Source organism: Gallinula chloropus (assembly GCF_964237585.1).
Source record: "Gallinula chloropus genome assembly, chromosome: 15".
NCBI classification, from domain to species: Eukaryota; Metazoa; Chordata; class Aves; order Gruiformes; family Rallidae; genus Gallinula; species Gallinula chloropus.
This window is the reverse complement of record NC_140100.1, coordinates 2771317-2786989: the sequence shown is the minus strand read 5'-3', so window position 1 is coordinate 2786989 and position 15673 is coordinate 2771317. Positions and strand designations below refer to the sequence as shown.

At 60.0% G+C, this 15673-nt stretch overlaps 1 protein-coding gene across 1 annotated transcript; it reads right to left on the bottom strand.

Annotated features, from left to right (window-relative positions):
- Positions 1-297: 297 nt before the first annotated feature.
- Positions 298-13424, bottom strand: HS3ST2 (heparan sulfate-glucosamine 3-sulfotransferase 2; the record flags this gene model as incomplete). Its single annotated transcript, XM_084270839.1, has 2 exons — positions 298-1058; positions 12937-13424. The coding sequence occupies 2 exons, from the start codon at positions 13422-13424 to the stop codon at positions 440-442; spliced, it is 1107 nt and encodes a 368-aa protein (XP_084126965.1). The 3' UTR covers positions 298-439.
- Positions 13425-15673: the final 2249 nt, after the last annotated feature.

The window sequence follows — 15673 nt, the reverse complement described above, 5'->3', positions numbered from 1 at the left end:
GGACAGCCCCATGGCTGCTCACCGCAGTCAGGGGTATCTGGGAGCACCCATTTGCTTTGGGACATGAAGGAGGGATGTGCTTTGGAGCAGCCTGTGCACAGGCTACAGGATGGGGCCATCACTGTGGTCTTGAGGACCATATGGAGGTAAAAGCAAATGGGACCCCACAGAGCAAGCCATAGCACTGCTGATCTGCTGGGACAGGCAGTGCTGGCTGGGCATGCGTCCTTCAGTAGCTGCAGAGGGACTTTGGGTCTTCCACCATCTCAGCTTGCCCTGGAGCATCCCGGCCTCCCGAGGGCCAGGGAAGCCCTTTGCCTGCCTCTGCTCACGGGCTCTGGGCAGGATGGGCTAGCTGGGGCATCCTAGCTCCAGCCCTCCAGGGCCTCCCTCATGGAAGACTGCAGCCTCATGTCACTGCATCTCTGCTCCCAGGTGCTTATTCCCACCTGAAGTCCTGCCCGACTGTTTCATAGAATTTGATGTTATAAGGTCTATAAAAGTCCCGAAGCTGCTCGATCACCTCAGGGTCTATCTGCACATGAGTCCTGCCTTTGGACTTGCCCAGGCAGCGAGGCAAGCCACTGCTCTCCGACTTTTTCAGGCAAGGAAAGCCTTTTGTCTTGTTGAAGTAGAAGTGCTTGTCCGTGATAACCCGTTTGATGCCCAGGAAGTCCTGGACTTTGCCCATCTCCCCAGCTGGGTCCGTGATCAGCTTCTCTCCGCTGACAAAGTGGATCTGGGAGAGGGGGAAGTACTGGAGCCAGCTCTCTAGGTGCACAGCATACATCCCAATGCGGATGGCATTCCAGGAGGTGTCCACCAGCCCCAGGCTGCGGTTGCGGAAGGACAGCCCCTCGAAGGTGGGGATGTCCGGCTTCTTGGAGAGCGTCTGTGTGTAGTCCGAGATGGCCCGAGTGACCGGGTTCCTCACCACCACGATCAGCTTCGTGTCCCGGGACATGTTGAAGATCCGCCGTGGTGCCTCCTTGGTGACGAAGTAGCTGGGGGTCTTCTCCACCGTGATCTGGCTGTCGAGGGTTCGCGGCATCAGGCTCCTGCAAGCGAAGCAGAAGGTGGTGGTGAGGAAGGAGCTCAGGCAGGCACTGGGAAGGGGTGTTTGCAGTGCGGGGGTGGTGGGTCCTCCCCTCCCAGCAGGACGAGGCAGCACAAAGCGGGCACAGCTCCCTCCTGCAGCGCTGCAGAGAGCCCCTGCTGTCCTCCTGGGTCCATCCCAGCCCCTGGGGACCCTCCATGCAGAAGATGGGGGCACTAGCAGCGCCCCACACACACAGCAGCAAGCAGACAGTTGGATCCTGGGGGATGCCAGCGTCAGACAGGATGAGGCACAAGAGCAAGGTCAGGGTGCTGGGGAACCCGGGGCTGTGTGGCATCCGGGCTGCTCGTCCCCATCAGCAGTAGAGTGGTTCTCAGAGCAAGGAAAGTCCCAGAGCTCAGTCTGCAGCTGGAAATGGGCAGGTCCTGCCACCCCCCCGCCTCGGTCACTGGCACAGAAGCATCCCCAGCAGCCCGCCTCTGCTGGAGCCTGCGCTCAGCCTGCCACCCCCGCTCCTGCACCAGTTGCTATTTGCAAAAGAGATTGCAGAGGCTCCTTCTGGAATTACTGCAATTATGTGGCATCTCCTCCCCCACTGCATTAACCTGTACCAGCTCCTGGCACCCTGTGCCGCTGGCACTGCAGCGAGTGCCATGCTCGGGGCAGAGGAGGGTGCCAGCCCAGGGTGTGCCAGCCTCTGGCACCTGGTGGGAATGCAGCCCCCTCATCCTTCTGCCTTCATCCTGCAGACTGGCAGGAAACAAGTGCTGCCTGCACACAGCCCTTTGCTCGATGATGGCAAAGGATGCTGGGGCTGGGATGCAGGATCATGGTGGTTGTGTGACACTGCTGCCATAAGAAGCTGTGGGGTGATGGATGAGGCCCTGGGGAGCTGTGCTGCTCCTCTGGTGGAAGCTGGGAGTAAGGAGCTGCCCAGGACACAGGGCTCACATATATGAGGGTATCATGCAGCTTGATCAGGCCCAAGGGCTCCAAGTCCCGTGTACACCCATCAGTTTCTGGCATGGGTTGCAAGGCCAGGGAGGGAGCACCAGACCAGGGGAAAATGTAGAGTCCCTGCAGCCCAGTTTAGCACTAATTAAATCATTTGCTTTGACATGGGAACATCCAAATCAAATAAAAACTAATGGGATGGAAAGATTTATAAATTGGCCTTGTATTACTAGAGTAAACTATCAAATCCACTGCAGCCAGATTCGTGGCGCTGGCTTCAGCCACGAAGCACAACAGCAGCAGACAGGCACAGGCAGGCACTGCCTGGGGCAGCTGTATGAGCAAAATTGTTCCTGGGACTGTTTTACTAAAAATGGAGCCTGTATGCTTAATGTGAGGTGCCCACTGGCCATGAGGACCCCAGGGAGCAAGGAAGGGTGTCCCTCAGACCATCTGCCCCTTGCTGGGGGTGCAGCAGGGCTCTCCCCAGAGGAAGGGGCAAGCTCAGCCAGCTCCCTTGCCTGGTGGGCCCAGGGAGGTGCCTTGGAAGCGCATTGCAGTGAGGAACAGATCTCTCCAGCCACATCCGCAGCCCAGCAGCCCCACGGCGCTGGCAGCAGCCGCTGTGTGAGCAGGCACAGCACTAACTCAGCTCCTGGGACTCTGTGTGAGCCCTTCACTCCCCTGCAGTGACCTCTCCCCAGACAGGGTCTGGCCCAGCTGGGCACCATGGTGACTGCTGAGCCCTGCTCAGGGACCTGGGATGGATGTGAAGAGGAGCTGGTATGACAGTCACATTAATAGACTGGGAGCTGCGGCTGTCTGGGTAACCCAGTGAGGCCTGGGGACCGAAGCAGCCAGGGAACGCAAACATCAGCAACCCTGTCTGCAGCGATTCAGCTGCAGAGAATGAGGCGCTGATTTATTCATGGGATAAACCCCGCACAGCGGCCAGGCTGGCACCCTGCAACACTGGTGTTCCTTCGCACCGACACCTCCAGCGTCCCTTGAACACAGGCAGCAGCCACTGGCTCTGGGGCTTGCTCTGCAGAGAAAAACCTGATGAAAGACCTCGGGGCTACAACGGATGGAAGGCCCAGGACATCACATCGTGGGCTGGGGGGGTGGCGGCAGCACACGCAGAGGGCAGTGGGTCCCCAGCAGACCCAGGACACTCCCTGTGGTGGTGATGTGGGGACAAGAAGACACCGTGATCCCAGGGAACCAGATGGGCAGCTAGAGGGGACCCATGAAGAGATGAGATGTGCCCAGAGGTCTGCCCAAGCTGCTAGGGAGCTACTGGGGACGATGGCACCTCACTCCTCGAGGTGCTGGCACAGGGATGTGGCCTCTGAGCTGCTGCCCCATGTCCCCTGTCAGTGACGGGAAGGGGGATGCACATGGGGATGGGAGCTGCTGGTCCTGGGGCAGCACAGCAGCCAGCCCCCACACCCTTGCATGCTTTTGACCAGTTCCTCCACTTGAAAGAGAACAAACTAATTAGTTAGCATAAATTAACACGGCTGTTTTACGGAGGTACCTGAGCACGGACGTGGCTTAATTGGCCTTTCCCACTGCAGCGCTTCAAACCCCATAAATCCTGATTACAATTCCCATTGTTTAATGACTGTCAGGAAATGCTAATTTAGCAGCAGGCACCATGACTGTATCTCTGTATCACAAACAAGTTTCATCATAAATCAGCACGGGACAGCTTTCTAAGTGATTCACTATTACAATATATCGGCGGAGAATCATAAAACTGCTGTTTCATTAATGGCTCATCTTCAGGCTTGTTAGACTTTCATTACGTGAACTATTAGGTCCATGTATTCAAAAAATGAAATTACAGGTTCTAATCCATTATGAAAACACAAAATCTCTGCATAGTAAATTACTGAAATGAGACCAGAGTTGGTGGGTTGTTTTTTTGGTTGGGTTTTTTTTTTTTTTTTTCCCAAATGGACTCCTGGTGTTTGTTTCTCTCCAACAACACAGGCTGCTGAGACAACAAAACACAACCCGAACAGATAAATAAATCACCAGCGAGACCACGCGAGGGGGAGAAGTGTCACCCAGGCATTCATCTCTGCGCTAACGGCGGGATCCCCGGAGCTGCAGGGGCTGGGAAATGCATTGCAAACTTAATTACAGTTGACTTTAAAATTATATTTTTGGACTTCTGCATTCAGGGAGTTATTTGCATACAAATAGCGTGTCACATAGTTTTAAGCCCAAGGCTGGCGTGCCTGGGTGTGAAGGCTCTCCTCAGTAGCCGGCTCGTGGCACCGCACGGTCGGGGCTCAGGTGGGAGCTGCTGCTGATGCTGCTTCAGAGACCCAACCCAGGCGCCTGTGACTTCGCCAAAGATCCCTGGCTGGCTGCTTCTGGCACAGGCTGAGCGAGCCACAGGCAGAGCTGATGCTGGCATGATGATGGTGACATATTGGTGACACTGGCAGGGAGGGATGGCTGGAGCAACCAACCAGGGAGAGCTGGTGGGTGCTGAGGGATGGTCAGTAGCCACCCCCTGCACCACAAGGGACAAGGACAGTGCTGCTGGAAAGGGAAGGTGAGGCCATCATCACAACCTCATTAGATAACAGGTCCCTGCCATGAAAGCAGAGCCGGGTGGTTGCCTCTGCTGTGGGAAGGGCGAGGGGGTGGCTTTGGTGGTTTGGGAGGGCATTCTGATGCTGCTTCTCTGGGCCACAGCCCTCCAGCTTCATCCACAGCATGAGAGCACTGCTGGTGTCACACCAGCCGCTGCCAGCACTGTCCCAGTCAGCACAGCCAGGCTGGAAAAACGAGGAGGTTGTCTCCACCCGAGAGCAGCACACGAGCCACCCGCACCGCGCTCTGGTGATGGAGTCTGTGATGCAGCAGAAACAGAGGAGGTCAAAAAACGCTGATGCTGAGCGAATACCAGGGCAGCTCTGCGCAGCAATCATTAGGGATGTAGGGAGCAAACTCCTGCCTTGTGGCAGTGCCGTAGGGCTAGAGAGCAGAGCAGGCGCTCCCCTGCCTGCAGCAGGCTCCCTGGGAGAGAACGCCACACGCGAGGGTCAGGAACATGCCCAGTGCAGTCCCAGCCCGGCTGCTGTCCATGGAGGATGCTGTGCTTGGCCCCAGCCCGGGTGAGAGCCGCTGTCTGCCCTGCTGCCCACACACCCCCACAAGAGCCCCACAGACACAGCCTCGGGGTGCACAGGAGGGGTCCCCAACCAGGGATGCGCCTCCGCAGAAGGTTGCAGGAGGTTTCCCAGTCCTAACAATAGGATGCAGCTGGCACCTCGTCTCCTGCAGAAGCCATTCAGTAGCCACAGGCTTTTCACCAGTTGCTTTTCACTGCCTCTGCCAAGGCGGACAACACTCTGACCCACAGAGGTAACTGGAGACATCACAGCTTCCCCCAGGACAGTCTATCAGCCCAGGGCATGTGTGCTCGATCGATGGTGCCCCAACAAACACTTCCCAGGGCTGGGGGCTCCCACACACCATCCTGCTGTGTCTACTAGGGGGGAGCAGGGGGCTGCCCCGGCACCAGTCAAGTTTCCCACTCCATGCATTACTCTGGCTGGTGAGACAGCATTAATTCCTCTTCAATCAGCGATTATTTCCACTGCAGCTGCTCAGTTCTCCACACGGGCATTATCACTCCCTTCCAACCTGCAGACTCAGGGCTGCGTTCACCGGTGTTACTGGTGCAGGGACACACATGGTGTGCATGCAGCAGCTGTCCTTGGATGTGGACAAGCTGGGGTCACTGTGCTCCACAGCACCCAGGAGCCAGCATGTCCCTGGGGCAGTCCCCATGGCCCCATGGCTGTGGGGCAGCAGCAGCAGTGAGCCCAGCCCCAGTGGCAGCTGTGCCGGTGCGAAGGCAGCACCTCGCCCTGAAGGAGTTAACTTTTCACCAGCACCTTTCCTAGACCTGAATTATTAATTTCCTTATAATCTGCCTTTGGGCACCCTGCGGCCCCTACAACACTCCCACATTAAAGAAACATGTGCTCCCTCGCTGGCTGCGCTGCTTTGATGTTGAACATGCGGGAAACACTCTCCCAGGGAGGGATTTGGACAAAAATTCATGGGACGATTGAGATGCTGCAGATAAGCACGCACAGGGAGAGCGCCCATCCCATAATCCTGTTACAGCACCGGCCCCTCCATCCAGCTTGTGGAGCGTGGTGGAGATCGGGGCAGCTGCCGGGTAAATATTTGCCTGGTGCCGCTCGCTGTGCCCGAGGACAGGCGCATCCTGGGCTCTCCTCGGAGGCTGGAACTGACGTGTGTGTAATCCTGGACTCCATCCACTTGTCAGCATAAAAACAAACTGTTTAATTTGGCAAAAAGTCCCGAGTGCTGGCTCTTGTGATGAGGCTTGTGTGCTTTCTCTCTTCCAGCTGATGTTGCACGCTCAGGGGCTGCATCAGGGATGCTGCCTGCACGCAGGCAGGGAGAGGGGAGCCTGCCAGGCTGGGAGCCAAAATCCTTCGGTACAAGTGAGCCCCTGCTTGTTGGTGGGGCTGGACTGGCTGGGGCTCGCAGGGTGGTGGGGCAGCACCCAGGCTCACTGCCCCACGCCACACCAAGAAGCTGGGAGAAGGGTGGGCTGAGAACATGTTGCATGTCGGTGTGTCAGAGATGAGCACAGGAACTCTTCCAGGAGCCCAGGCTGGCATCAGGATGGTCCCATGGGATTGCTCCACCCTGACCTGACAGCAGCCCCTCTCCCCACAGCCAGCCCCAGGCTTTGCCTGCTGTGGAAGGGGCTGTGCCATGCCACACTGTGCTGTGCCATGGGTGTACACAGCTGACAGCCACCACCAGCTCTGCCTGGCAGCCCAGCGCTGCCGGGCTCAGCGGGATTGCAGGCAGCATCAGTAGATGAAAGCTCAGGCAAAGCTACTCAGAGGTTTCAGCAAAACTGGGTCAAGCACGTGAGAAACCGAGGTGTGAGGAAGATAAAAAGCTCTCCCTGGCTGAGTGACATTGCAGGGGACACGTAGGACAGGACACGGTGATACCCTGAGCCAGAGCTCACTGTGAGGGCTCCCGGGGCAAACGGGGATCCCCAGCGCTGGGGCTGCCTCCCCCACACTGACCCCCCACAGCACAGTACAGCACTGGGGCTGGGAGAGGGCTGGCCCCAGGAGCAGGGACCCAGCAGTGCCAAGCAGAATGGACTCACTGTGTCCTCTCAGATTCCACAGATCCCACCACATCCATGGTGGGGAAACACAGCCCCAAGGACCCTGGCTGTCCCAGCCCCGTGTCCCTGCTGCCACCGCCCTGTGCTAAGGCAGCCTCAGATTTAATGATGGATGGGCTGCCTTTAATAAACGTTTATGTTCAAAGCATTTACACCAGTGCTCACAGACAGCTAATGAGGGGCATTTCAATGCATAAAAGCAGTGTGAACACAGTAATTAACTTTGTTGCTGATTCATTTTTAATCATTTACATGCTCCAGAGATTTGTGGTGTCCTTTAAGTCAACAAAACCTTTTCCAAAGGGCACGCTGCCGATGCCCTTCATTGACACACACTGATGCTAATTCCCACCTTCCTAAATAACTGTCCAGCACTGACCAAGGGAAGATCTGGCAAAGCCTAAGGCCAGGGCTGAGTGGAACTTGGCCAGGGTGTGGTGGGAGACGAGAGCTTCCCAGTGTGGTGCTCGTGGAGCCCAGCTCACCAGCTTGCTTCTGGGCCAGGGCAGGCAGCCTGCCAGTGAGCTCACACACCCCAGCCTGGCATAAGCCCACCCGCTGGAGACCCCCTGGAGAAAGGCTGGGGTCTCCCCACCTCCCACTTCCATGGCAACTCCTCCCATAGGTAAAACTTTAATATTAATTTTAAAAAGTCACCTAATGCACCAAAGCTGCTGCAGTGACTTAAAAGCTGGTGTCAGAGGTCTGTTGCCCAGCTGGTGATCTTTCAGTGCTCAGGGATGTGCAAAGGGATGGGACAACGTGCCAGCACCCAGAACAAACCACAATGACACAGCAGAGGGTCCCACAGACCCCACAAAGGGTGACTCCAGCCACGTCTAGCATGTTGCTGGTGGGGAAGCGCCTGGGACATGGTCATCATGTGGAGGATCCAGGGCTGCAGATACCCATCTCCAGCCACAAAGGCTGGGTGCTGCCGGCTCTGCTGAAGGAGTCTTGGGCACCATGCACCTTGGGAGCCTGCTCTGGTCCCTGTGGCAGCAGGTAGCCCACACCTCCAACCCTCCCTGGAGCACACATTGCATGGCAGATACCACAGACAGCACCTTGATGGATACCTAAAGTCAGCAGGGACCAGCATCCTTCTTGTCAGCTTCACAAAGCATCAGTGCCTGTGGAAGCTGGATGTAACGCTACTGAGGGGAAGGTTAGAACAAACAAGGCCATGGAAGGCAGAGGAAGAATGTGCATCATTAATACTGAAGGATCAGTCCCCTGTGTGGATTCACCTCCCTGCATTTCTCCCGGCACCTTGGCAGGGGAAGCCCTCCGGGAGCCTGAGTGAGGGTCTCAGCAGCACTCAGGACCACCCAGAGCAGGACAGGGCAGGACTGCTGCCCACAGGCAGGTGTAGGCAAGGCAGTGACCAGGGAACATGCTGCCTGCTGGGCAGCTCCCTGCACAGAAATCTCTGCCAGAGGTTCCGTACCCATTCCTTGGAGCCAGGGCATTCTCTGAAGTCAAGGAAATTTCAAAGCACCCTTGAAGCTTGCAGCCTTCCTCTCTTCTTACTAATTAACTTTAGCAAAATACACTGTCAGTCAAGCCCACAAAACACTCTGTGTCGTTGGGCAAAGCCTAATGGGCTCCCATTTGTGTGTGAGCCAACCTGGCCATTAGCAGAGAGCAATTAGTGAGGCGGAGTGCAGGAGCTGGCTTTGCACGCTCCCCCCTCTCCCTCCCACAGGCAGAGGGATGCGAGGACGGCACAGTGATGGTGGGGGTCCGCTCCCCCAGGACAGCCAGGCTGCCCATCACTCAGAGGCCAGCAGCACTCCCCATGATGGTGCAGCCCCAGGAGCACCCCGAAACCAAAGGCAGCATGGGGGGCAGGGAGCAGAGCCCCAGCAGCGCAGGTACCCCCTGGGACCTGTCACATCAGCGTGTGGGGAAGCCGGGGCTTGGTCCAGGTGCCATCCCTGGGATCAGGATTCAGACAGGCAGATCCATGCAGGAGCTAGATGGGGCTCAGCCCTGTGCCAGCAGAGCCTGCCGGGCAGGACCTGGGCTAAACCCCTGTGAAAGTAACACTGGCCCATCTCACGGGGTTACTCAGGGATCCGAGGGAGGAGAAGTGCACCCCGAGGTGCTCTAAGTACAGAGCCACCACTCAAAGTTAACTGCAAATTAAACGGCACCGGTTTCCCTGTGTTCTGGAAAATATTGAAGGTTATTGGCACACTTTACCTGCAGCAGGAAAAGCTCTATAATGAACATTTAGTCCAGGATTGGTAATGAATCGATATTCCCCAGTAGCTGGCTGTTTGGTTTCAGTTGTCTTAAAACAGATCTTGCTAAAAATACCTTTCCTGTAGTGTATCTGTAGCTAATGAGGTGGATTAGAGAGGCTGATGGGAACTGGAAATGGCACGGGTGGTGCGGGTCTGAAGCCGGTGAGCAGGCAGCTCCTGGGCGGTGGTCTGGTGTGGGGGAAAGCAGAGGGTCTGGCTCTGCCCAGCGTGCCGTCTCCCAGAGCAGAGGGAGCCAAGGCTGGCCCGGGTGATGGCAGGAGCCAGGAGGCACCATGAGAACAGTAGCTGTGTGCAAGCATGACATTTGGAGCCAGCAAGGACAGGCAGATCAGGAGATGTCCCCCTCGCTGGCTCTGACACCTCCGTGTCACACCAGCTCCGGGGCTGGGAAAAACAGGAACTGATGTCTCTATCAGAGAGATCCAGCTCTCACGCTGCTCTAGACTACATCACAGACCTACTTGGTCCCTTCGCTCAGTTCCCCTCTGGGACACAAAATGGGAAGGATGGAGCAGGACCAGGTGCCCAGCTGTTGCTCCTGCAAGGGAAGTCTCTGCTCATGACACAGGAAGCCTTTGCCTTTCCAAGGGGTCTGTGCTTTGGCTACCTGCAGAGACCTCACCACACTGCAGTGTTCCCCAAGCACGGGAGCACCACCTCTCCCTGGCTGGGGATGGCCTCCAGCTCTGGCCAAGAGCAGCTCTGCTGCTCCAGGGTCCCGGCTGGGGAGTGCTCCACAGCCAGCTGCTCACAGTGTCACCTCTGCCCTTCCCTGGGACAAGGCCATTGGCAGGACCCAGCTCTCCCTCTCCCTGGCCTCTTGGCAGAGCGACAGGAGCTGCTGTGGGTTAGACCTGCTCCACGTTTAATTGCTCCACTTGAAAGGAGGAAAATCGATCCCACGTTTTATACATTAGCAGCCCCCGTGCTTAAGTTTTGGCACATTTGTGAGCTTAAAATAAAATTAAAAAAAAAAAGAGTAATAAACCCAGGGAAGTGTCATTTAATTGTTTCAGCTGAACTAATTTGGAGGCTCCGCTGCTCCGGCGTGATCTCTCCATCGATCCGGACGCAAAGCCAGGCCCCAGGCAGGACGCTGCGCTCCCGCCGGGTTCCCATCGCTGCCCCCACCGCAGTCGGCAGCTGCCCGTGGCCACTGCCACTGGCTGTCACAGCTGTGTCCTGCCCAGTCACCCGCGAGTCCCTTCACATGGAGCGTTCCGGGATGAACCACAGCCCGGGGCAGGAGGTCGGCTGTTCGGTGCTGATGGCTGCAGCCCCTTGGTTCTGTAGTACGCACTGGAGAGGGACATGGCTCCTGCCTCCTGAACCAGCATCATACTGGGGACCTGGGGATGCCTTTGCGTGTCCCACGCAGGGTGTGTCCTGGGGCACAGCCCAGCTGGGCTCTGTGGCCCCAGCCACACTGCGAGGAGGCAGGAACACTTCTGCAGGAGCGGTGCCACGCTGCTTGGTCCTGCGCTGCCTGCAAGGCTCCCAGCCCCACACTCCCTGCACCAACTGAGCACACGGGAAGCACAACAGCCCGGAGAGGTTGCAGGGCCAAGGACTGTGTGGGGTGACCCCAGCTCAGGACTGGGGAGGCTGCTTCCCAGACAGGCATGGAGCATATGCAGCTCTCTGAGCGAGGGGGTCAGTCAGGACCCGTGTCCTGCTCCATCACCATCCTGCTCCTCTGGATGCCCTGTAGATAAACCACTGCTGCTCCTGTCCTTAGACTCCTGTACTGCAGGGCGGCTCCTGGCATTCCATGCAGGATGGGTGACAGTGTCTGATGTCAGGAGCAGGGTGGAGATGACACAGACCTGCTGTGGGCAAGAGCAGGCAAAGGACACTGCTGCAGGACAGTCTTTGGAGAGTGAAACGGCTTCAGTGAGCTCCACCCACACTTGTCCTGGCTCTCTGGTCACCTGCCACCTGTACCACTGTACAAGGAGCCGAACACTCCCAGCTGCAGGATCCACTGTGACCCCAAGCACAACGCAGGGCAGAAGACCTGCCTGCATCTGCAGACAGCCCTCCCTATGCAGCGCAGAGCTGCCTTCCCAGGCACCAAACCCAGCTACAAGGGCTGGAGCACCATCCCAGCACTCAGCAAGCAGGTGCTGTTCAAAGCAGCTCTTGACTCGTCTGTGGTCACAAACAAGCATGTTCTGGCCAACAGGCATGACTCACACCTGCCCAGCAAGGAGACAACCCAGCAGAGCCTGGAGCAAGCACCACATCATGGTGCCTCCCAACCTGTCTGGCAGCCACAGGGCACAGCCCTGCTCTGGAACAGGGGACACCTCTGCTGAGAAACTGCTGCAAGAGCACTCAGTGCATCCCTGCGATGTGCTGACCCTGCTGGGCAGCCTTCACCCTGCTGCGAGCTCACAGGGACCAGGGGCCAGACCGAGACCTCCTCTGCCTTCCAAGGCGGATGCTCAGCACAAGCACCGAGGCCCTGCCTGCCTGAGAGCAGCTCCTGCAACAACAGCTCGGGAGACAACCACCGGCACACTGGGTCAGGCACCGCGGGGTGCAGGGGGTGAGCTGCCTGTGGCACCGAGTGCAGGGCCACGGGCAGGGGGTGAGTCCATGGGTGCTGTGACCTGCTCCCACACAGTACTCGCTGCCCCTCCCCCCGTGAGCACCCCTGAGCTCCCCGGAAAAGCCTTTCCCGAAATTAAAACCCCACCACCTCCTGCTGGAGCTGCACTCGCTGCTCTCTGCAAGGGACCAGAGATCTCAAGGAGACCCACACTTCTCCGAGTTCCGAGAGACAAGCCGGTGGAGGACAGGGACTGCCCCTCTCACAGAGCCAGAGACAAAACCTGGTGGCAGAAGGGTGCCGAGACACAGAGTGGGGCTGCAGGGATGTGCAGGTTACTCACTCCTCCGTGCCTGGGAGGCCCATTCATGCAGGCGTCTGTTTCCTCAGACGGGATGGGAAACCTGTTCTCATCCCAGCTCCCGAGCCCGCTGCCGGCAGGGCCGGGGCTCGGGCGGCTGCAGCCGCAGCGTGGGCTCCAGCAGCCATGTTCCCACGGCCGGGGGGAACCCACCGCCTAGGGCTGGGGCACGGCCGCCCTGCCCGAAGCCAGCCGAGCCGACCCCGCAGGAGGAGGGAAAACTCCCCGCGAGCGGCCGAGCCGCAGACTCCACCGGCAGCACAACGCCGCCCGGACCGGACCGCACCGGCGCTCCCGCTTCGCCCCGCCGATGCGGGATGTGGCAGCACCCGCCGCGGCAGCGGGCGCGGACCCGAGAGCCGAGACCGCCGACAAGAGCGCCCGGAGGGGAAGGGAGAGGACGGGGGAGCGGTCGGGGCCGCGCCGGCGGTGATCGCACTCCCGGGCCGGGCAGGGGATGCCCGGACGGGGGGCAGGGGGTACCCGGGTGGGCGGGGACCGGTCCCGCAGCGCCGCCCTCACCTGTACCACTCCAGCCCACGGTCGTAGTTCCTGTCGAAGAAGTGGGGCTCGGTGCCCAGGGCGCGCACGTCGGGGTGCACCCGGATGAACTCCAGCACGGCGCGGGTGCCGCCCTTCTTGACGCCCACCACGATGGCCTGCGGCAGGCGCTTGGCTCCCGGGCGGGACGACCCCGGGGGGCTGCCGGCCGGCGGCGCGGAGGGGTCCCGCGGGCGGCGGGCGGGCGCGGCGCTGCCGGGGGGCTCGGCGGGAGGCGGCCGCCCGCACGGCCGCGACTTCTGCAGAAGTTTCTTGGCGGCGGCGGCGCTGCGGGCGGGCGGGCAACGGGCGCGGGGCGCGGCGGGGCCGCCGCAGCAGCAGAGGAGGCTGTAGCAGAGGTAGGAGCAGGAGAGCGACAGCGTGAAGAGGACGAGGACCCTCCGCGCCAGCCGCCGGGACGGAGCCGGAGCCGCAGCCGGGGCCCGCCCGCTCGGCGCCCTATGCGCCATGGCTCCATGGGGCCGCGCCGCCGGGCATGGCGCGGCCCGGCCCGGCGCGGCTCGGCGGGGCGCGCCGCTGCCCCCGGGGCTTCGCGGCGGCGGCGCCCCGCACCCTGCGCGGCCGCTCCGGCATGTCCCGCGGCTACGCGGCGGCGCGGCCGGGCCGCCCCGGGGGGCTGCGCCCGCCGCCCCGGCCCCTGCGCGCCCGCGGCCCCGCCGCTGCGGCTCCCATCCCTGGCGGGCGCGGCTCGGCTCGGCGCTCGGACGGCGGCGGCTCCGGCTCTCGCCTCCGCGGGAAGTGCCGGGGCAGAGGCGGCTGCGCTGCTATTTAAGGGGCCGCCTGACGTCAGCTCCTCCCGGAGCCCCCGCGATCGCTCGGCGGCCGCAGCCTCCCCCGAGCCGAGCCGGGCCGGGCCGCCGGCGCCCCCCGCTCAGAAACCCTCCCTCCCGGGACGGCGACGAGGGATGCCACGGAGCTGGGGCCTGCCGCGCTTCCCCGCTGAGCCCTGTCCCGCGGGCTTTGCCCAGCCCTGCCCGGGCGCGGCCCCGGTGCGAGCATCCCCGCCCCGGCCGGTCCCCCGGGCTCCGCGGTGCCTTTGGGGCTGGAGGGCAGGGGCGGAGGCGCCCGCTCTCCTGCCCGGCCCTGCGGGCAGCTCGGAACCCGCAGCGAGTCCTCAACTATCCGGAGCAGCGGTGCGGGGCCGGGGACACCCGCATCTGCCCCCGCAGCCCGGACCGGGTGTGAGCAGCCCCTGATTCGAGGGCCGGGCAGACCGGGTTCCCGGGCGCAGCTGGCAGTGGGCTGGGTGGCAGCTGGCAGGGAGACATCGTGCCCACCCGGTCCCCAGGGATCCTCCTTCCCGGGTGCCGGAGCCACTCTGCCCTGCAGGCAGCTTCCTCCGAGGGAAGGAGCGGGAGAAAAAGAGGGCTCGCCCCGCGCGGCAGGAACGATTCCTGTCCTCGGCGAGGGCAGGAAGAGCAGCCATCGGCCGCTGTCCTACCGCCGGTAATTAAGAAGGAAAGGCTTGGAGGAGATGCAAAAATTACATTTCTCTGCCAGGCTGGGGATGCTCAGCCTCGCCTGTGTGGTTTGTGATGCCCTACGAGCAGGCTGACCCAGGAAATCCACGAGGCTGTTGCAGGGGATGGGTGCAGATTGTTGCTCCATCCCCACCCCTCTGGCTCCCTCTGCTTGACACGGCTTCCTTCCCTCTCACACCCTGACATCCCAGACTTCTGCTTGGCTGCTCATGCTGAAGTCAAGGGGCTGTGTGCAGCACCGCTTAGACATTAACAGCCACCGTCCCTGCTTTCTCAGCACAGAGAGCTTGTTCAGCTGCAGAAAGCTACTTGTCTTGTTACTTGGGAAGAAGGATTGTAATAGAGAGAGACAGGCAAGAAGTGCCAGCCCAACACAAATAAGGATGCTGCAAGCTCCTTGGCAGCCAGTCCAGGGTGAGGATGAGGTTTCCTATTGTGCAACACCCAGGAACTCGGTGGAGATGTAAAGAAAGGTGGAGAAGACAGCTGAAAGGCAGTGCTTTCTGCAGCCTCTTTCACCTGTGCTGGTGTGGGAGCAGTGGGATTGGATCTCCTTGGGAGTTTAAAAATAGTTTCTTAAGGACGAAAGAGTCTCCTGGCTCAGGGACTGGAAGACAGAGGCTGAGTCCTCATGGGGCCAATCTCATCATCCTGATGTGAAGTCACCTGCAGCAGGGGGGTTGCATTTGGGACTGTCTTTGCTGCTCTGTTCAGCAGCAGCTCCTGCCTGGGCAGACTGGGCATCAGCACCCCTGTGCGGGTGAAGGTAGCGAGACAGAGACGTGCAGCTCCTGGAGGAGCCAGCTGGCACTGGCTGTTCCTGGCTGGTGTAAACTCACCCACATCTGGTACCTGAACTGGGCCATATGCCCTCCACTGAGCAGGGAGGTGGCACTGATGGAGCCCATGGGTTTGCAGCCCCTTGGCTGGGGCATGGCCCTGCCTGGGCAGTGATAGCAGGGTCGGAGCACGGGAGCAGGGGTACCTCAGGGCCAGGTATCAGCAGGCTCTCCTTCCAGTGGCAGGAGGCGTCCCTCACTCCGTTCCGCTCCATGACAAACTGCCAAATCTGTGGAAAAGTTGCTTTTTCCATTTTTAGCCATTTTATTGCCTCCATGTGGTGATCCAGCCTCGGCAGCAAACACATTGCTTAAGCATGAACATTAGAGGCGTCTGGATAAATAAAGCTGGTGTGGATGCCTAGACACCTCCGGGTT